At 35.2% G+C, this 20,867-nt stretch overlaps 1 protein-coding gene, 1 long non-coding RNA gene and 1 pseudogene across 2 annotated transcripts; 1 reads left to right on the top strand and 2 right to left on the bottom strand.

The window, feature by feature from the left end:
* Positions 1–5,907: 5,907 nt before the first annotated feature.
* On the bottom strand, positions 5,908–8,374 carry LOC127120120 (pentatricopeptide repeat-containing protein At3g51320). The gene has a single exon (XM_051050507.1). It carries the CDS (start codon positions 8,240–8,242, stop codon positions 6,428–6,430), a length of 1,815 nt encoding a protein of 604 aa, XP_050906464.1. The 5' UTR covers positions 8,243–8,374; the 3' UTR covers positions 5,908–6,427.
* Positions 8,375–18,342: 9,968 nt separating this feature from the next.
* On the top strand, positions 18,343–19,427 carry LOC127123601 (65-kDa microtubule-associated protein 1-like; annotated as a pseudogene).
* A 253-nt stretch (positions 19,428–19,680) lies between these two features.
* Positions 19,681–20,511, bottom strand: LOC127120119 (uncharacterized). Its single transcript, XR_007803110.1, has 3 exons — positions 20,059–20,511; positions 19,878–19,963; positions 19,681–19,769 (listed from the first exon to the last, which is right to left on the bottom strand). It is a non-coding gene; the product is annotated as an uncharacterized LOC127120119 (long non-coding RNA).
* Positions 20,512–20,867: the final 356 nt, after the last annotated feature.

The following is a 20,867-nucleotide window of genomic DNA, read 5'->3' as shown; positions in this document are numbered from 1 at the left end:
GAAAAATTAGAACAAAATCTGACTCTAAGAGATGTCTAGATCCTGAATCAAAGAAGAGAAACGTTCAAACATGTCAAATATGATCTATCAAAGTCACCATTCTGAACAACAGTTCTCAAGAACGACTTTTATATATATATATATATATATATATATATATCTGCTTTTGAAGTCTCAAAACCAGCGTCCAAAGACTTTGAAGTCTCACTAAAAGATTATGAAGACAGACCTTGGAAACACTACTCAAGCTTCAACAACAATTATCAGAAGCCTCTGAATGAAAGTTTTCCAAAAGTCAACTAAAGATTTGATGTGACAGACTTATAGAATCAAATCTATGTTTTCCATAAAGTATTATACTATGTGTAAAATAAGTCTTCAGCGTCCAATCATCTTCACCAACTACAAACTACAACGCCACTCTAGTGTTTCGTTTGAAGTGATCTTCTCCAACAGATACTTAGAGGATATTTTCATCTTCACCTCCAACGGATCTATTTTGTATCTATTTAAAGAAGACATTGAAAATTGAAAAAGGTGACCAACATACGAACAGATTTGAAGTGCACAAAACTGCATCAACGGTCACACTCAAAAACAAATAAGAAGTGATGTTTACACTTATACACTTAGGATAAAGATCAATATATGTTCTTGTTAAGTGTAGGACTTGATTGTAAACTTGTGTATATACTTTTGAGAAGTATTTATAAACCAAAAAACTGTTATTACAATTTTGATTGTAATCCTCAAGCGGCCAGGTTAGGTCAGGCTCTTGAGAAGTCAGTAACAGGTTGTTATTGAGAAATCTTCTTAAGCGACCAGGTAGGTCAGATCTTAAGAAGTTAGTGACCATCAATTTTCTTAGGAGACCAACTGGGTCAGATCTTGAAGAAAGTTGGGACAGGTTGTCCCTGCATTTATAATCAGGTGTGATTATTGGATAAAGTTTTGTCGAAGGAAAATCTCCCAAGTGGGTGGATTAGAGGTAGCCTTGTTAACGGCGAACCAGGATAAAAGTCCTTATGTTCTTTATCATTTTGCTCATTGTTCATTGTTATTTTTTTAGGTTGCAAAAAACTATCATTTTCAAAACCTAATTCACCCCCCACCCATTTTCTTATGTTTCTTGATCCTTCAATATAAATAATTTTATCCTCGCTGTTATTATACAGTGTAAATTATAGAATGTATTCTCACGCCTTCTGTTTCTATGTTCCTATATGTGAATCTATGTGCATATGGTTCTCGGGTCAAGGCAGAATGGTGATTGTTGCTGGTAGTTGATGGAAGATGGTGTAGATTGACACTTATGTTGCTTGCTTTTATATTTTATTGAACCTTAAGTCGGCTATTAGATTATTTTAGAATAACAATTATGATATTGTAATATTGGTGTTGGAGATATTTGCTACGTTCTTTGTTTGGTCTTAAATTTAATAATCATACACTATTATTATGTTTTGAACTTTAATTTCCATTTTGAAATAAAAGGTTGAATATTATGTTGGTATGATACCCTTGTCTTATTTTATACCACAATATGTTATAAAGTAAAAGATTTTTTTATCGTGGATTTAGGGTGTTACATAGTTGATATCATAGCAGGTTGGTCCATCCAACATTAGGTGATAAGAATTTATTATACCTTGGTGTGTGACATGTGTGTTAACATTGTCGGTACTTTATTTCCCCTAAACCTCTATTTGATTTACTGTTTACAATTGGTCAACTTGTTTATGGCTAGTTGTGCAGGAAGAAATGGTTGGTAGAATTGATCCCTGATAACATCAAATAATATCACATTTTTGGACTTGATTTAATTAAATTATATTATTATTTGATCCGATTTATTTTATATTATTCGATATTACTTGGTATTTTCCTTCTATTTATTTCAGGTAATATTATTTGAAGCATACGTGAAAAAGAAAGAAAAGGGGGTGCAAAAAGAAGCATTCCACTAAAGCCCAGCCCACAACTACAAAGGAGAAGCGTTGTGATGCTGTGACGACCGCCACACAAGGCGTGACGAGCGTCACGCCCCTCTGCTCAGTGTTACGAGCGTAACACATGGTGTGACGAACGTCACACCCCCACTCCTATTTTTCTGCTTTGACGCGCGTAACAGAAGCACGTTCGCCCTTTTTCTTCGCTTGACTCGTTGACACACTAGGAAACCTACTGAAGGAACTTTTGGGAAACGGTTACATGATGGATGAATATAAATAGACCCAATTGTGGAACCCTGGGAACGATCCTCCTCTCTCCTTTTTTCCGCCGTGCAAGCTTTTACAGCAATATATTTTACAGCATTCTACTTTCTTAGCATTTTTATTTCCTTTTCTTTTCTAGTTAATTCCCAAAGCATTGAATTTATTTTCTTTCACACTAGTTTCTACACCGGAAACTATTGTGTAGTTTTTACTGGATCTAACCTTACGTTAGGTCATAGTATTTTATTCCTTCGCCTTTATTTTCCTGTCCGAACGAAGATTGTGAAGAACAAATCCAACCGGTTTGTGGTGGAGTGTTCAAGCATCGAAGCTAGGGAACAACCAAGATTTCTATTAATTTTACAGGTTCATTAATTTATTGTTTTAACTTATATATGCTCTGTACTACTGTTTATCTATACTGTTTGTCTGATATAGCTGTATTTAAGCATAATTATTGTTTAGGCTTGTTTAGCATGTCCGGCTAAATAAACTTAGATATCGGTATGTAAAGTAAGCGGAATAAAGGAATCAAAACTAAGTTGGTTTAAATTTATTTAAAAAAAATATAGTCACTCTTTTTATGGTCTCAATTTACAGAGTTAATACCAAAGTTTTTGTACGAGAGTAAAAAACATAAAGAAGTTAAAATCAATAGAACGACGGTTTGAGCTTTTAACTGGACAGTGTAAATTGGACATTAACTTTAAATCAGGGCGAAAGCAATTTTTAGAGTTAATTAAATTCTAATCATTTTCAAAAAGTATTTTTAAAGGTTAAATGTGAGGACGAGAGTTAAGCATTTAAGTTTAATCATATAATCTAAGTCAACAGAGCGAGAGTTTGAGACGAGAGTGTTTAAACGGTTAGTATTTTAATAAAAAGAGTTTCTATAGATTCTATTGTTTTCAAAAAGTGATTTTAGACTTAACTAAATAGTGAGAGCGTACGTTAATATAAAGTCATAGTCTGCTTCAACAGAGCGAGAGTTTGAGAAAAGATTTTTAATCAATAGTGTCTACTGAAAAGACTTATTTTAAAACTAAGAAACCAACGAAGATTTGATTCCCTAATTACGACGAACTACATCCGATATCCGCTTATTTGATATTTAATCTAGATCCAATTTTAGTTTTACTTTTCCCCCTAATCAACAAAGTATCATCCGCCTTAGCTTTACGAAGTAACCTTAGAAAAACGGTATATTGATTCATTAAGTCCCTGTGGGATCGATATCTTTTAAAACTACGCGATTAGACTGTGCACTTGCAGCTAATACCCCAATAGACTCATAAAGTCGCGATCAATCCCGTGATAGCCGATGCCTCGAGGCAATGGATAATGTTGTGGTTCAAGCTACTCAAGCTTTCAAGGTGCTCATATTTAGATTCAAGAAATTGAGAATATTTTTTGGATTATTACATGCACGGATAAGCAGAAAGTACTCATCGGACTCCTTGTGTTATCTGAAGAAGTTGAGTACTGGTGGGGAATGCTCGCCAAAGATTGAAGACCAATGATTATGCTATTACTTGGGAGGATGTCAAGAGAGAGTTCTTGGAAGGATAATTTCTGACAGATGTTCGTGACCGTAAGGAAATTGAGTTTGGACCTGAAGCATGGTAATACGACTGTGACTGACTATGTCACCTAGTTTGAAGAGTTGTCTAGGTTATGTCCTTACTATAATAGTATGGATGCTGAAAGTTCCAAATATGTGAACTTTGAAAGTGGTTTGCGCCATGAGATTAAGTAGTTTATTGGATATCAGGAGATTATCCGCTTCTCAGCGTTGGACAACAATTGCAGGATTTCTGATGAAGACAGTATGGCAAGATCTAATCATTATAAGAGTGCAAATGAGAAGAAATTTGATAATTAGAATCGTGGCAAACCTTATGCAACTCCTAGTGCCAAAGGAAATCAGAAAGCTGCAACTAGGAATGTGAATAGTGGTGTGTGTGTGTGTGTGTGTGGTTGGGGGGGGGGGGGGGGGGGGGGGTGTTCTCATACTCCTATAAGGTGTGGGAAATGTGGAAGGCTAGGTCATCGTATCTCAGAGTGCAACGATGCAATTCAAACATGTTTCGTAAGGAGCAGGGTCACATCACCACCTATTGTCTGAAACTGAAGAGAGAACAAGGTAGCAACCAACATGCTCAAACATATGGGAAAGTCTTTGCACTTAATGGTGTTGAAGCTTCGGGATCAGATAAACTGGTTCAAGGTACGTGTTTCATAAATGATATTCCTTTAATTGTTATCATCGATATGGGAGCAACACACTCGTTCATATCACATGATTGTGTTGTCAAGATAAATCTAGAAGTATTCCCTATGAAATCTAATATGATCATTGAGACACTAGCTAGTGGTTCTATAACCATATCATTAGTTTGTCTAAATTGTCTCCTGCCCATTTATGCTAAAGATTTTGGAGTTTACTTAATTTATTTACCTCTAAGTGAACTAGACGTTATTTTGAAAATGAAGTAATTATCGTTCAACCAAATTCATATAAATTGTTTTAATAAGACTGTGTTTTTATTAAACTAAAAAGACATAAAGATTCGAGACTTATATCCACTAATCAAACCAAAATATCCTTAAAATAGAATCCTAAAGTGCTTATATGCTAACTTCACCTAAACTTTTTGTGAGCGAAGCAGGAAATTCAAATCTATAAAAAATCTATGCCACTTAATCTCTTTAGTATTATGTATTAAGACAAAATATATATTTAATATTTTAATGTGTGAAGTATAATCACTATATTTTAAAGATATTGAAATTGCAAATACATCTATAACATTCTTTTATCATCAAATTAAAAAAATTAAGTTGACAACTATGAGCATGTTATTTTAACTTTACAAAAATGATTTTTTTTTTCATTTTAAAAAATAGATTTTCTAAAACCGTTTTTTAAAATATTATAAATTTTTTATAAATTGAAAAATTAATTTTAACATTGAAGATTAAAATATAATTATAATTATAATTTTTTCAAAAAGTTATATCTTAAAAATAATTTTTATAAAAACTTATTTAAAATAATTTCATAATTAAAAATTTTCATTTAAATAACCTATTTTTTCAAATAAATATCCAAAACAATCTGTTTTTCACCTATTTCTCAAACTAACAACTTTCAAATCAAAAAAAATCTCAAAACAAAGGAGACGTCAATCCAATTAGCGTCCGTGTATAACACAAAAGAGAAGACGTCAATCCAATCGACGACAGTGTACAAACACGTAGGAGAATGTACTCTCTCTCCTGTATATTTATACACTGTCACCAATTGGATTGACACCTCTTCTTATGTGTTGTACACATACACCTCCTTTGTTTTGAGAATTTTTTTTTGTTTGAAAGTGGATTAATTTGGAAAGTAGGTGGAAAAGTGAGTGTTTTTGGCAGAAAAAATGGACTATTTAGATAAGATTTTCTCATAATTAAATGATTTTTCAAAATTTTGATATCCAATTTTTTTTAATAAAATAATAATATATTTTAAATATTCAAATCAAATTTTCATTTAAAAAATTTACGAAAAGTTTCTTTATAAATTTTTTGACATTAAATTATATTAGACTATAAAAATTTAAAAATAACCAAAACAAACAGACCATGTATTAACTACATAAAAAACAGATTTTATGATTAAAATGACTATTGAAATAATATGTTTACAATTTCGATTCATTTATAGACCAATAAGACAGTCAATTATAGCGACCAAAATAATGGTTTACCCTATGTATTACGAGTGCACTCTTATTAAGTTATTAGTAAGATGCTACAACGAGAGTTTGACGTTTGTTTCTTGTTTCACCCAGGCTTACATAACTTTTCTAGCATCCTCTAACTAATTCATTTCAATGATAAGAGGATAAATCATCTCTTAGATTATCCTTCTACAGCAGGGTGGTTTAAAAAATATCATGAAAGAATAAAAAGTAGGTTTAGCACCAATGATGCTAAACTCAATCCACACTAAAAAAAAGTTCATATAAATTAAACACCTCAAAACAAAATTGGGTATTCTGTTAGTATCCGTATCGATGCCCCGAGAGAAACTTGCACCTATATAAAACTCAGATCCTCCAAAGGTTGTTTTGATTGGTAAAAATCAAGGCAACTTATTAAAAAAATGTGACTCGAAGCTCGAATTCTAAGGCTACTTGACTACAGGTTTGCTTTATCTGTCATCCTGGTCTTCGCAATTCTTTCTGCCCCACTGATGACTGGCTTGAATCAGCACATGGCAACCTAAGTTTGTGAGATAGTTCATTCATCACCTTGTTTACTGCTTCAATTCCTTCATGCCGTTTGTTTGACACTTTGAAATTGTGAACAGTATGTTTCATGTCCACAAGACTGCTTCCAGGGATTATCCCTAACTTTCTTTCCTTCATTAGTTTTTGAACTCTAGAAACATTTTCCCATTGAGCAGCCACGGCATAAATGATCAGCAGAAACTGGTAATAAGATAGGTTCTTAGGATCCATGTCAACAAGAAGTTCAGCAATCTGTTCCCCCAAGTACACGTCTCTCTTGAACCGACACAAACCAAGCAAACCTGCCCATAACAATGACTCCTGTGACATATCCCCATCGAATTTTGCCATGCTCTTTAGACACTCTTCTGCTTCATCAACAAGCCCCACGTTTGCAAGAAGATTCGCCATGCACCAAAAATGAGCAAAATTTGGCTTCACACCAAACACATCAACCATTTGCTTGAAGTAAGACCTGCCTTCACTCAATAGTTCCGCCCGAGCACAAGCACAAAGAATGCCGATGAATGTAATTTCATCCGGGAGAAACCTAACCAAACCTTTATCTGCAGCACTTGGAATTTCATCAACCTCAACTTCACCTTTCATCCTCTCCATCCCAACCATTAAATCAAACAGATTCAGTCCATCTTCAGGACTCCCATGGATGCAATACCCCAAAATCATTGCATTCCAAGAAACCAAATTCCTACTACCCATCCTCTCGAAAACTTCACCCGCCACCTCAACCCTCCGGCATTTACAATACATATCTATCAAAGCAGTGTCAAGAATCAAACTTGACCTCACAAACAACCTGATTATACTTCCATGAACTGATTTTCCTTCTTTAAGTCTACCCGACCGACCACAAGCCGTGACCACACAAACCAAACTCCTAGCATTACCTCTCAATCCAAGCCTACCCATTTCCCTAAACAACTTCAACGCATAACCAGGATTCCTACCCTTCAAAAACCCACTGATCATACTATTCCAAGTAACCAAATTCCTCTCAGGCATTACATCAAACAACTGGTGTGCACCACTCAAGTCACCAACTTTAACATACCCATCAATCATCGAGTTCCACGAAACCAAATCCGGACTAAACATTTCATCAAACACCACCCTAGCAAGAAGAACATTCCCACAAGAAGCATACATATGAACCAAAGAGTTCTGCACCGGCACCACAAAATCAACCCCATTTTTCATAGCCTGAGCATGACACATTCCACCACTCTCAACACAACCCATATTAGAACAAGAGCCAATGAGCGGAACAAAGGTATAACTATTAGGAAACAAACCAATCCTCAAAGACCGAAAGTAAAAACCAACAGCTTCATGAGGAACATGGCTATTGCAATAAGAGTTTATGACAGTGTTAACACAGAAAGTATCCAAAGGGTTATTAAAATGTTGAAAAACGAGAAAGGTGAAAGAAACGTCGCATAGATTAGAAGCACGGCTCAAAAGTGTGCGTGCAAAGAAGAGGTTGCGGTAAACGCTTGAAGTAATGAGAAGGGCTTGGATTTGAAGAAGGTGGCGAGTGGTTTGGCAAGAAGAGGGTGTAAGAAGTGATTGAAAATGAAGGTGGGTGAGGAATGGGGGTGTTGTTTTTTTGTCTTGGGAAAGAAAAGGTGAAGATGAAGAAGAAGGAGCAATGTTAGTAGTGGTGGTGGTGGTGATGGGGCGTGAAAGAAAGGGAAAAAGTTGTCGAGTTGAAACTCTGGCCATTCATTTGGAGGTTGAGTTTCACAGATTTCTGGGGTTGAAAGGTTAATCGCCATTGACGAACATGCTCTCCTTGATTCTCTTCTCTTCTCTGGTAAACGAGTTTTCGATGCGCACCCTAAACGGTGCGTTCTCTCTCACGCTAAATTATTATTATTATTATTATTATTATTATACAATTTTTTTAAGGTGAATCAATAAAAATATAAATTATATTTATATTTAAATATAGTTTAAAAAAATTATAAATGATATGTTTTAGGTAGGTGTTGTTGAGGATACATATAATAAAGTAGGAAAGAAGAAAGAAATTAAGTCCAATTCTTATATTGTAGTTTTTAATATGATTCTAGTAGCATGTTTAGATTTCACTCCTAAAAGAGTTTAAAGGTGAGATTTTTCTCAGACATTTATACATTTAATATCCATTATCATGTTTAACATAGGTTTGAAATTAATTCTCATATTAGAATCCTTAACTCGATTTCACTACCATATTAATAATAAAAATAACAAAGTATCGAAAGAAAAGATAAATTAGAGTTTTAACAATGGGAATATCATACCCTAAATACAACTTCAATAGATCTTCCAATTTAATAAATAAGACTATAGATAAAAAAAACTAAAAAAAAACTACTTTATAATTAGGTTGGGAAACAATATATGTTTCAAAGACACAATCCAAATATATTATTATTTATTTAGCCAGACAATTCACTTATGAAGGAATAAATAGGTCCAATTATGAGACTTAAACACGTAAAGGATGGTGTGACTTAAAAAATTGCCCTTTATGTCATTCTAGAAAAATGACATGCCTATAGGTAAGGGATCAAGAAACAATCATGTGCTTCCACCATATCTCATATTTAGTTATGATCACACATTACATTCACATAATATATATTTATATATGCTTTGGCTTACTTTGACATTTGAGTGTCTTTGCAGGTATACCCTCTTCACTTGGAGAAGGATCATACGAGAAGATCACATCCGTTGACATGAAGGTTACATCCATATTATATGTGATCCACCTTGTAAGTTCACATCTATCATGGGACTCCATAAATTTTACATAAGCCACGAGATCATGTCATTATGGCGATAATAAAGAATCAATCCCCATCGAAGTCATTGCAAAAATGATTCGATTCATCAAAACCACAATTCTAACCCTCTAAATGGTGGATTATATGAGTTGATACATATAAAAGTCTGACTTCCCAACGTTCTTGGCTAATAAGAATAGACGAAGCTAAGAAATCCATAAACTGTGACACATCACAAACTCAATAGCATGGTTGTCTTAAGTAGATACAAGAGAATACCATAAACAAGATGGAATCTTAAATCCATGGTTTTAAAAAGAAAGTGGCGTTAATCGATAAAAATCCTAAGACAAAAGATAACTCGCCTCTAAAAGACGACGATTACAATAAGATCTCTAGTTTAGAGTCGCGAAGTGAATTGTTTTCCTAAAATGTGAAATGGAGAAAGGTAACAAAAGAATATGTGAAACATCTTCCTTTCACATAAGAAATCAACAAGGAACTTGTGCCAAGATAGTTATGATACCTCACTACAAAAGAGTATGATGGAAATATGGAACCACAAAATCACTTGACCTTTTCAACACCAAGATGAAACTTCAACGAGCATGTGAGATTTTGAAGTTCATTGACTTTTTATACTATAAAAGTACACCAATGATGACTCTACCCACGAGGGTCACTAAAGTCTTAGTTGTCTCTTTATCAGATGTCTATCATGTGAATTGTGTATATCATTTTCCTCTATAGTCATATTCTTATATAGTATTTTTTACTCATTCCATGCTCAAGGTCCACTAGAGACCATTTAAGATGATCGTTCTTGACTAACATGATCTTTTAATGGTAAATGTCAATCAGACATGATTGTCTGATTATAGGCCATAATGCTCTCACTTATCCATAAATGCAATATTCCTCGTATCTTAATCCAAATATTCCCTCCATATTAGTTTTGGGTCGGCATGCTTAATCAGGCTCATCAACTACCTCACTCTGACCTTGTTCAGCTGGACGGGCTGCAATTCATGGCAGGCTCAAATGGATTTGCACTACAACTCGACTCACTCTTGATGACTCGATCCAATAGATTGGATATTACATCTTGAAGGGAAATCACGATATAAATGCACTAGAGAACAAAATTTCCCTTAAGTTGATCCTTATGAATGACCATGATCAGTGATATAACACTTAACTTTTGGGATGATTAACACGCTTGATAAAGAAACCCACTTAAGTGTCTTGTATCTTACGGTGTAATGTATTTCACTTAAGTGCACGGTACCTTACAATATTTGGTATTCCACTTAAGTGCATTGTACCTTACGGTTTTCTAAACCTCACTCAAGTGCATCGTACATTATAGTGTTCCATAATTCTCTTAAGTACATTATACCTTATTGTGTTCTTTATTTCACTTATTCCTTCTATATTTCATCAATTCATCCCAATGTGTATGATCTTGTAGGTTCTCGTGACTTTGGCAATTATGCTGAATCACACATTTAATATAATAAATAGTGACCGGTATTTAGCAACGCATCACTTTTACCCAAGTCATGAAAATGTCATGTGATATGAAAAAATATTTTTGTGATAATATTTTTGTGTATAATTTAAAGGTGTGAAAAACACAAGAAAGGGAGGGGGGTTGAATTGAGTTTTAAAAACAAAAGCTTTTTACCAACTCAAAAACACCACTTAAATGTTAATAACAAAGAGATAAAAACACAAGTATTTTTATCCTAGTTCGCTTAAAACTCAAAGCTACTTCAGTCTACCCGCCAAGGTGATTTTGCCTTATACACAAGGACTTAATCCACTATAATCAACTTATTACAATAATCACAAAGAATAACCTTCTTTGTCTTCTCAAGGATCCAACTATACTCTAGTCTCCTCAAGGAATCACAAAGAACAACTTTTGTTGTCTTCTCAAGGATTCGACTATACCTTAGTCCCCTTAAGGAAAATCAAACAAACACTTTGAATAATATTTTATGTGTTACAAGTTGCTTCTGCACAAGCATATTTTACACAAATAATAAACAAATACTTAAGGAAAAATTATGTATAAAAATAATAGTTTTTCACAAAGAAATAGACTTGTCAAATTTTTAGCGCTTCAGCATTCTTGTTTTTCTTCAAGTCTCCAAGTCTTACTTATATAGCATAAGGAGAAGACCGTTGGAGGGGAAAATGGGGAAACCAAATAGAGCGGTTATTCACTGTTGGATGGTGAAATAAGTGATATTGCATACTGTCCTCCGCCCATAAATTCAATGACATGTGTGATGTATAATATTGTCATTGCCCAAGAAATCAGGTAGTGGAAAGAATATATGATTTGTACTATATACTATTTGATCACGTGTCCATTTGATCTTATCTTTAAGTTTATTGGCTTCTGATGAAAGTTGATGAAACATGAAATGAAGAAACATACAGTTGGATTTAGAAACTTCATAATCTTTAGTCAAAACCTTGATAACCTCAACGTCTGGCTTGATATCTTCAGAATCTTCATCTATGTAACAAAATTTCAGAAGCTTGTCATTCTTCAAAAGCTTAACGATCAGAGTCGCGTCCAGAAGCACAAACTAAGAGAATGTTGCAGCAACAACATTGTGTTTCCTCATAAGCTTATCATGAGTGAATTAACGCAGAAGCAGAAAGATCATTACAACAACAACTTGAACATCTTTCAGAACTTCTCATGATTGCTGCAGAAGTGGAATTGGAACACATTGTTCAAAAATTGATGATGTTGCACGTCATATACTCAGAATAAGAACTGACTGTTAAAGCTACACAATAACAAACCATTAGGGTACTAAAATTGTTCTCACACAAATACAACATTGTTATCATCAAAACTCAAGGTATATATGCAGAACCAAATCTTGTTATAACAATTTCCCCCTTTTTATGATGACAAAAACATGTATTTTGATGAACAGTTTTGTACAGGTTAATCACAGAAGGATACATCTTACAGAAGCACAAAGCTCCCCCGAGATGTATAATCCTAAAAAGATAAAATTAGACTGAAAGAACACTTTCTTAATTAAAATTTTTGAAGTACCAGAATGATCTTCCATCAGAATATGGTTTGTCTTCAGAAGTTGCTTGATGATGTCTAGAGCACTGGTTGTTGACATCAACATTCTGATGAGCTTCACTTCAGAATCTTTGTTGAATTCTTTTAAAGATGCTTTATAGTCTGGTTTTTAATTCCTTGAAGACTCAATGCCTGGTTCTGATTCCTGGTTGAGATCCTTGTTTAACAACATTAAATCTTTCAGACTCAGAAAGTGGGCAATTTCTTCAGAAACTAGTAACTTATATTCTGATATAAAACACTTCAAAAGTTTCTGATGTTTGAACTTATCCCTGCAAAACATTTGACAAACTATTCTTCGAAATAGTTATTAGCAAAAACATTAAACAATGTTTGGGTTCTAACTTATGAATATAGGTATATCAAAATCAATTACAATTCTCCCCTTTTACTATGTTTCTCCCTCTTTGTCATCAATCAAAAAGACATAGACAAATGAAATAACAGTGATGGAAAGAAACAAACATGATTTTCATTAAGTAGTGCCAAAAAGCAGAAAATGAGTACAATCATGTTACATAAACACAAAACACTTAAACAAAAGTACGTAAACAAAATAAAAATATATAAAAGTACTTAAACAAAATTAAAAAAAAAACTACAAAAAAAAAACTTAAACAATTTTGAAATCTTAGGGTTTTGTGGCGAAGGAAAATGCGGCAGAACAGCTGGATAGTTGTCTGGAAGATTTAAGGGATCTACTAATGGATCAATATTATCCTCAAGGCAGCTTTCCGAGTAGTAAGCCAAAACATCTGGAGGATTGATCTTCGTGGAGATAGGGTAATCTGGTGGGTTATTACTACCACTGGTTTCTCCCTTGGAGGGAGGAATGTTCTTATTAGCAGCTGACTGATCAGAGGGTTGAGTTTGGGGTTGAGCTTGTTACTGTTGTTGTTTTTTAGGAGAAGCCATTCTTGAATTGTTGAAGATGTGGATGAACGGTTGAAGAGAAGGTGTTTGAAGGTTTGAAATATTGAAAGTGTGGGAGTAAAGTGTGCATAGTGTGAAAATGTGAGTGAAGTGGGTTTATATAAAAAAAATAGTAATGATGACAACAAATGGAAATATGCCATCATATGGGGGAAACATAGGAGATTTTAACTTAATTCCAAGAAATAGGAAACTCAATGTGTCACACTATCATCATGCATGCTCAGAAAGTGGGACAACTGTCACCACTAAGAACCACATGATATTAAATGACAAGAAAAACATTTAATGCAACAACTGTTCAGAATCAGGAAGGAAAATCGATAAGATTACTTTTGATCAGAACCTTTATGATTCATGAAGCTTTCTCACTTCAGAAAGCTCATGTCTTAGAGTCAACAAGTAAATTCTCAAAACCTAATCTAGAGTTCTGAAGGCTTAACATTCTGAAACTCATCTTTTCATTCTCGACAAAAATTCATAAATAAGTTTTTTAGAATGAAAATGAATATATCTTCAGGAATGGGTTTTGTAAATATATTATCCCATTGATGGTTTGTATCAACAAATTTTAAGTGAAAAATACCCTTCTGGACGTAGTCACGTAAAAAGTGATGTTTAATTTCAATATGCTTAGCCCAATAATGCAAGATAGGATTCTTAGACAAACAAATATAAGAAGTATTATCACAAAGAATAAGAATGTTACTCTCAAATATCTGATAATCTTCCAGTTGTCTCTTCATCCAGAGTATCTAAGTGCTGCATCTAGAAACTAAGATATACTCAGCTTCGGCTGTTGAAAGTGCAATTGTTGATTGTCTCTTGCTAGACCATGAGATCAAATTGTCTCCCAAAAATTGACAACTTCTAGAAATACTTATCCTTTCTATTTTGTCTCCAGCATAGTCAGCATCATAATAGCCTACTAATTTATATTCACTTGATTTTCTATAAAACAAACAAAGGTTAGTAGTGCCTTTTAGATATCTAAAGATTCTCTTATTAGAAATTAAGTGAGTCTCCCTAGGATCTGATTGGAAGTGAGCACATAAGCAGACACTGAATAAAATAACAGGTCTATAAGAGGTTAGATAAAGGAGATAGCATATCATACCTCTGAATAGCTTCTGATTTACCTTACTTCTTATCTCTTCTTTCTCCAGAATGCATGTACGATGCATTGCAGTCTTTGCTTGCTTGCATTCTGAAAAGTTAAACTTATTCAGAAGTTCCCTTGTATATTTTCTCTGATGAATATACGTTCCTTCTGAACGTTGATCAATCTGGATTCCCATAAAGAACTTGAGTTCTCCCATCAGACTCATTTCAAACTCTGTCTGCATTGACTTAGCAAAATCCTTGCACAATGAAGCATTAGCATAACCATTACACAATCCATATCTAGAATCTAGATTTCGTAACAACATCAATGGTGCACCCTTTTTTCTCTTTAGAATATATGGTGACAAACTACCTTGTGCAATTGAGTTAAAGATTCCTTGCTGGTATAAGTTATGATTATCTCCTTCAACCTCGTCAAACGACAACAAATTATGTTCTTCTCCTGGAAACTGGTCGATAATCATATCATTCAATTTTTGGATATCATTATTTGTTGGTATCAAAATAGATCTTTGTACCATATATGGGGCATCCCAACCATGTAATTCTAAATTAGGAAAAATATGTTGGATAAGTACTTGTATGGAATGTTCACCTTCCCATGGGATGGTAATACGTGAAGGTAACCTCACCATGTCATCTGGTTTGGTAGGTTCAACATCATCACCAATGTGAATAAGAAATTATGCAAAGTCTTGATCATGCAATGATCGCATATTTTGACATAAACACAAAATCTTAGTATGATCCCATAAATGAGACTGAACAATACACGCTGGAATCATTTGCGTCTTAGTACCTTTTCTTACAACAGGAAGAACTTGACGAAAATCTCCCCCCATGATCAGAACTTTTTTATCAAATGGAGCATTGTTGCTACAAATGTCTTGTAATGATCGATCTAAGGCTTCCAAACAATTTTTGTTTGTCATTGGTGCTTCATCCCAAATTATTGCGGCAGCAACTCTAATGAGATTTACAAGATCTTTTTGCTTTTGAATACCATATATGGAACTCGATTGTATATCAATAGGTATCTTAAATCGAGAGTGTGGAGTCCTACCACCGGGTAACAATGTTGCAGCTATACCAGATGATGCAGTTGCTAAGACAATTTCTCCTCTACTTCCTAAACTTGTCATTAATGTTCGATAAAGGAATGTTTTACCTGTTCCTCTTGGACCATCAAAAAAAGATACCCCACTGTGTTTTTGAACAATTACATTCATAATGGTTTTGAATGTAATCATTTAATCATTATTTAACTTAGCAACATATTCAATATCTTCATTGGGGATATCGATCGCTAACTCCTCTTGTATGAGACTTGGAATTGCATCTTCATCTATTGTATTAGAGGGTAAATATGTGAGATCATAATCTTCAATTTTGATATCATGCAGGTTTAAGAGTTCATTCAAGTCCTTCAACAACATACTAGTCAAGTTTGATTCCACAACATTGTTAGTTGTTTGATAATCCTCTATCATATGTGTAAAAAACTCATTCCAAATGCCTCTAACATCAGTAGATTCACAAAATATTAAAATCGTCATGAATAACCTCTATAAAGCATATGGCATTCAGAGACTCGTATCCTCAACCAAACAATCACAAATACTATGACCAATCTCTAGAAATCCCCTATCCTCGGCTGATTTTTTGAATGTATGGAAAGTCGTGCCATTATCTGTAAGAAGATATTACCAATTGGTTGGACCTGTGACATGATATAACAACAATCATAAGTAAAACTTATCTCTCACCGAAGGTGATACCGTATAGATTCTCCCTATAACTTTTCTTGTTGATCGCCTACGATGCCATTCCATGTCCCGCTTGTTCCAATAATAATGCTCTGGAATCTCTCTATACATATACTTTCTTGCTTGTGGATCTCGTAGATTCAATGCAAAGAATTGTTTGAGCATTATTTTGGAGTTACGTTCATTATTTAACACATCTGTAATTCACTGATGATCATAAAAGCGCACTTGATGGCGGTTCGGCAAGTGGATCTACAATGTTTCAACCGAAGGATATAATCGGTAAAGAGTTGTCATACCCCGATTTTGACTCTAAATTTTTTCCCATCAAATGAGTCATTTGCATTTTCTCTTCATGACCACTTCACGTCTAATGATTTCTACGAAGTCATTCATCTAGAAAAAACATGGAAAAATTTGAAGAAGCCAAAAGGGTATTCTCAAATGTCATTCACAAAAACCATGCCACATATATTTCCATGATAACCGTGTTTGCAAAAATGGTAGAGTCATTGAGGCACAACAGTTGTTTGATAGAACGTCTCACAAAAACATTATTTCATGGAACAACATGATTGGTGGGCATCTTCACAACAACACGGTTGAACAAGCCAATAAGTTGTTTGAATTAATGTTTTAAAAAGGCAATTTGTTCGTGGGCTTCGATAAGTACTTGCTATATGCACCAAGGGAAGCCTGAAAAGGCTAGAAAGTTGTTTGAGTTGGTTCCTGAAAACTGCTTGTTTCCCTTGATGAAAGTGTAGTTCTTGTACAAGCTATTGCAGATGCTGCACATAGGAGCAATCCTAATACTATTGTGCTATGCCATGGGGGCCCAATTTCTGGTCCAGAAGAGGCAGAATTTATAATGAAGAGAACCAAAGGAGTCCATGGTTTTTATGGGGCTTCAAGCATGGAAAGACTACCAGTGGAACAGGCTATCACAAATGCAGTCAAACAATACAAGTCAATCTCTATCCATTGAGGTTCAATATATATGTGTGTACTTTAATCATGTCATGTTCTGTACGCTACATTGATAATAATGTCTGCTTGTATCTGTTAGATACCTAGGATTAAGTGATACAAATTTTGGAAATAATGATGCAAATACTGCTAGTTTTAGGTTGGTAAAGCCAGAGCCAATCGTTGATAACTAAAAAAAAGAATTGGAAAGTAGTTAATGTTGTTCCTGTTAGATTCATTGGACGGTGTTGCTGTCAAACAAGAATTTATTCAACATTCAATTATCAAGCCATCTAATTCAACTGTTAGTAATTCAAAGTTGTTTGATTCTACAGTCAAGAAAGATCAAAAACAGTAAAGAGTACTGCTACAACTCAGTTGAGTAAAGTGTTGCCACAAATATCATAAGTTCTTCTACTTCCATGACAGGGTCAACCGGAAGTTTGTAGTAGCGCAAGAGTTAATGTTGAGAAAGCATGTGAGAAAGTTTCGTCAAATCTTGAGCATGTGCCTCTGTTGACAAAAGGGTTTGCTGCATACAAGTTCCGCAGGTTTTGTTGCCGTTGTGGGGCTGCTACATACAACACTGCAAGCTCTGATATAAACCCTACCATCACCATGTCCAACGACTTTTTGTTCGCCGGCTTTCGTTTTGACAAAAAGAAATTCGGCGCAGATACTGCCAGGTTTCAGAAAAAATGCCGATACTAGTTTGGCGAAGATTCAGAGTGTGACAAAAGATGAAGAAATCAAGAAAACAAGTAGAACCTGCAACAAACAACAAAGTTAGCAGCAGACACAATGTTCACAAGCTGACTTCAATTTGGAACCAATAGCATGGAAGCTCATTAAATTAACCTTCAGTTCCAATCTTGACAGTATGTTAGCAGTGGCTTATCATCCCTTTTCTGCAACTCAAACCGACAATGCATTGGATGCTACTGAATGCCTTGCTCGTGAAACCGAACTTCCAACCATCCAACGAATTTCACCAAAGTTACAACCTGTGACCTGCAAGACAAACAATTATTCAAAAAAGAACCAACCATCATTAGCTTAACTCCACATGCCAAACAAATTAACCAACCCAAACCTGCAAAAACACATGTAACCACTTCACAGTTTAATTTATAACCATGGGAACAAAAGGAAGAAAGAATAAAGGATTTCTCAGATGTACAATCACAGATCCAAAGAATATGTGGAGAGATAACCGGGAGCCTGAACCATAATGATGTACCTGCAGTTGATGAGTCTGACCTGTCCTTGAAGAAGTTTGAGGAATATCAATCTGAGCTTCATGAACTGCAAAAGGAAAAGAGTGACAGATTGCAAAAGGTTTTTGAATTGGTGAGTACTGTGCATGATCTTTGTGCTGTCCTTGGTATGGACTTCTTCAGTACTGTAACTGAGGTTCATCCTAGCCTGAATGATTTGACTGGCGTTCAATCCAAAGTATAAGCAATGACACTCTAGCTAGGCTCGCTAACACAGTCTTAACGCTGAAAGAAGATAAAAAGCAGAGGCTGCACAAGCTCCAAGAATTAGCTTCTCAGTTAATTGATCTTTGGAATCTAATGGATACTCCTCAAGAGGAAAGGAAACTGTTTGACCATGTTACCTGTAATATCTCAGCTTCTGTTGATGAAGTTACTATTCCTGGTTCCCTTGCCCTGGATCTGATTGAGCAGGCTGAAGTGGAAGTTGAGAGACTCGACCAGCTTAAAGCAAGCAGGATGAAGGAAATTGCTTTCAAGAAACAATCAGAACTCGAAGAGATATTTGCCCATGCTCATATAGAAATAGACTCAGATGTTGCAAGAGAGAAGATCTTGGCATTGATTGATTCTGGAGACATTGAACCAACTGAATTACTGGCTGACATGGACAATCAAATAGCAAAAGCGAAAGAAGAAGCTTTAAGCCAAAAAGATATATTGGACAAGGTTGAGAAATGGATGTCAGCATGTGAAGAAGAGAGCTGGCTTGAGGACTATAATCGGGACGAGAACAGGTATAATGCAAGCAGAGGTGCACACTTAAACCTCAAACGAGCAGAGAAAGCTCGGATATTGGTAAATAAAATTCCTGCTTTGGTTGAGACATTGGTTGCTAAAACACGTGCATGGGAAGAGACTCTTGATATTTCATTCATATGTGATGGTGTTCCTCTTCTAGCCGTGTTAGATGAATTTACCATTCATAACATCAACTCATAAGCCTAACCTGCAATGTGTCAAGCAATGCCAAAACCATGTCAAAACCAACACCCTATTCAACAATCCACAACAATCTAGTATGGTTCATACAGTTGAAAACTTACAATCATCAGCCAACAAACAACCATGCTTACAACCTGCAACCGTAACACACTTCAAAAGCATCAAAGTAGTCCTGCAGTAATACAACAACACACCAAAATCAAGTCCAATTGACTGATCAGAAATTAACAGCAATACAAGATCATTGCTCCTGCCTCTAATTTAGTTGGCTCAAGAAATAACAGATTTTGGAATGGGACAAGGTGAAAACCAAATCTCTTCATGTCTTCGTCGTTTTTACTGCAGTAAAAAAAAAACACAAAAGCAATTGCAAGTCAGTTGAAAATTCAAGAGTTCCCAATTTGGCATCCAGACAAAAAACGAAGAGAAGGCATGAGTGCAGTTTACCGGTTCTGATTTAGCATCAAGTAAGGCCAATCCTGACTGAGCACATCAAAAGGGATTTGGCAGAGACCTCTTTTGATCTCAAAACCCTAAAATGCGTGGAAGATAAATAGAGGGAAAGAGGAATCAGAGAGGATCGGCCGAAAAACCCTAAAAGAAAATTGAAGCGAAACAGAGTAAAAACCTTAGAAACTGCATTTTCGTAGAGAATACCAGGGCTTCATTTTGACGCCGCTCTGAAGAATCCTAGTGATACCCAAGCAGACGATCCAGAGTGCGCCGGAGATGAGTCGACGGACGAAGGAGCATTTGCGAGAAGGATCCAAGCGTGACATTTCCAATCGCCGTTGATCTCGTTGTGACAAGTAAGTCCTTTCTCGTACGACCTCTGTCGGCATCATTCTTTTTGCGTGTGCTTTTGGGGTTTACTGTTTTTCATTCTCAAGCTAGAAAGTTTTTATTGTTCCCTGAGAATAGGTTCTTTGAGGGAAAGAGACGGATATGATTTGTTCGTTTATTTCTCCTTCAGATATTTCACTTTAACCAGTTTTAATGCATTTTAAACTCAATTGTAAAGGTTACCGTGCCACTTCAAAGTGTTTGTTGGCCTTCCTCTGCAGCAGCTTTTCATTAAATGCTATCAACTAGCATTAATAATTGGCCGACCCTCGTCATCTGTGCCCGACAGCCATGCGGCTAGGGTTTACATGTTGGTCTCTTCTGGTTTGTTTCCATGATTGGGCCAGTCTTGGAAGTGGGTGTTCGTTGACCCGATCCCGAACGGCCCATGATGAAGCCTTTTTGTTTTTTTTCTCATTGTTTGATTTTCATTTCCTTTTTATACTTTATTTGGCTGTAGCTTAACAGTTTGTGGCTCTTGGCCAGATGGGAAGTGAAGCCTGTTTGCTCCTTCCCTTGTTGCGGGTTCGATACCTGCACGTGGTAAGTTTGGTTTTAATTTATTTTTCATTTCTTTATTTGCTGGCTTATCAC

This window comes from Lathyrus oleraceus, chromosome 2 (genome assembly GCF_024323335.1).
Source record: "Lathyrus oleraceus cultivar Zhongwan6 chromosome 2, CAAS_Psat_ZW6_1.0, whole genome shotgun sequence".
Classification (NCBI taxonomy): Eukaryota; Viridiplantae; Streptophyta; class Magnoliopsida; order Fabales; family Fabaceae; genus Lathyrus; species Lathyrus oleraceus.
Note: the sequence above shows the minus strand (reverse complement) of the source record. Positions and strands in the feature narration are given on the sequence as shown.

Bases quoted from the DNA above. Each gene is read 5' to 3' on its own strand.
- LOC127120120 (XM_051050507.1), bottom strand. From the start codon at position 8,242: ATGGCCAGAGTTTCAACTCGACAACTTTTTCCCTTTCTTTCACGCCCC.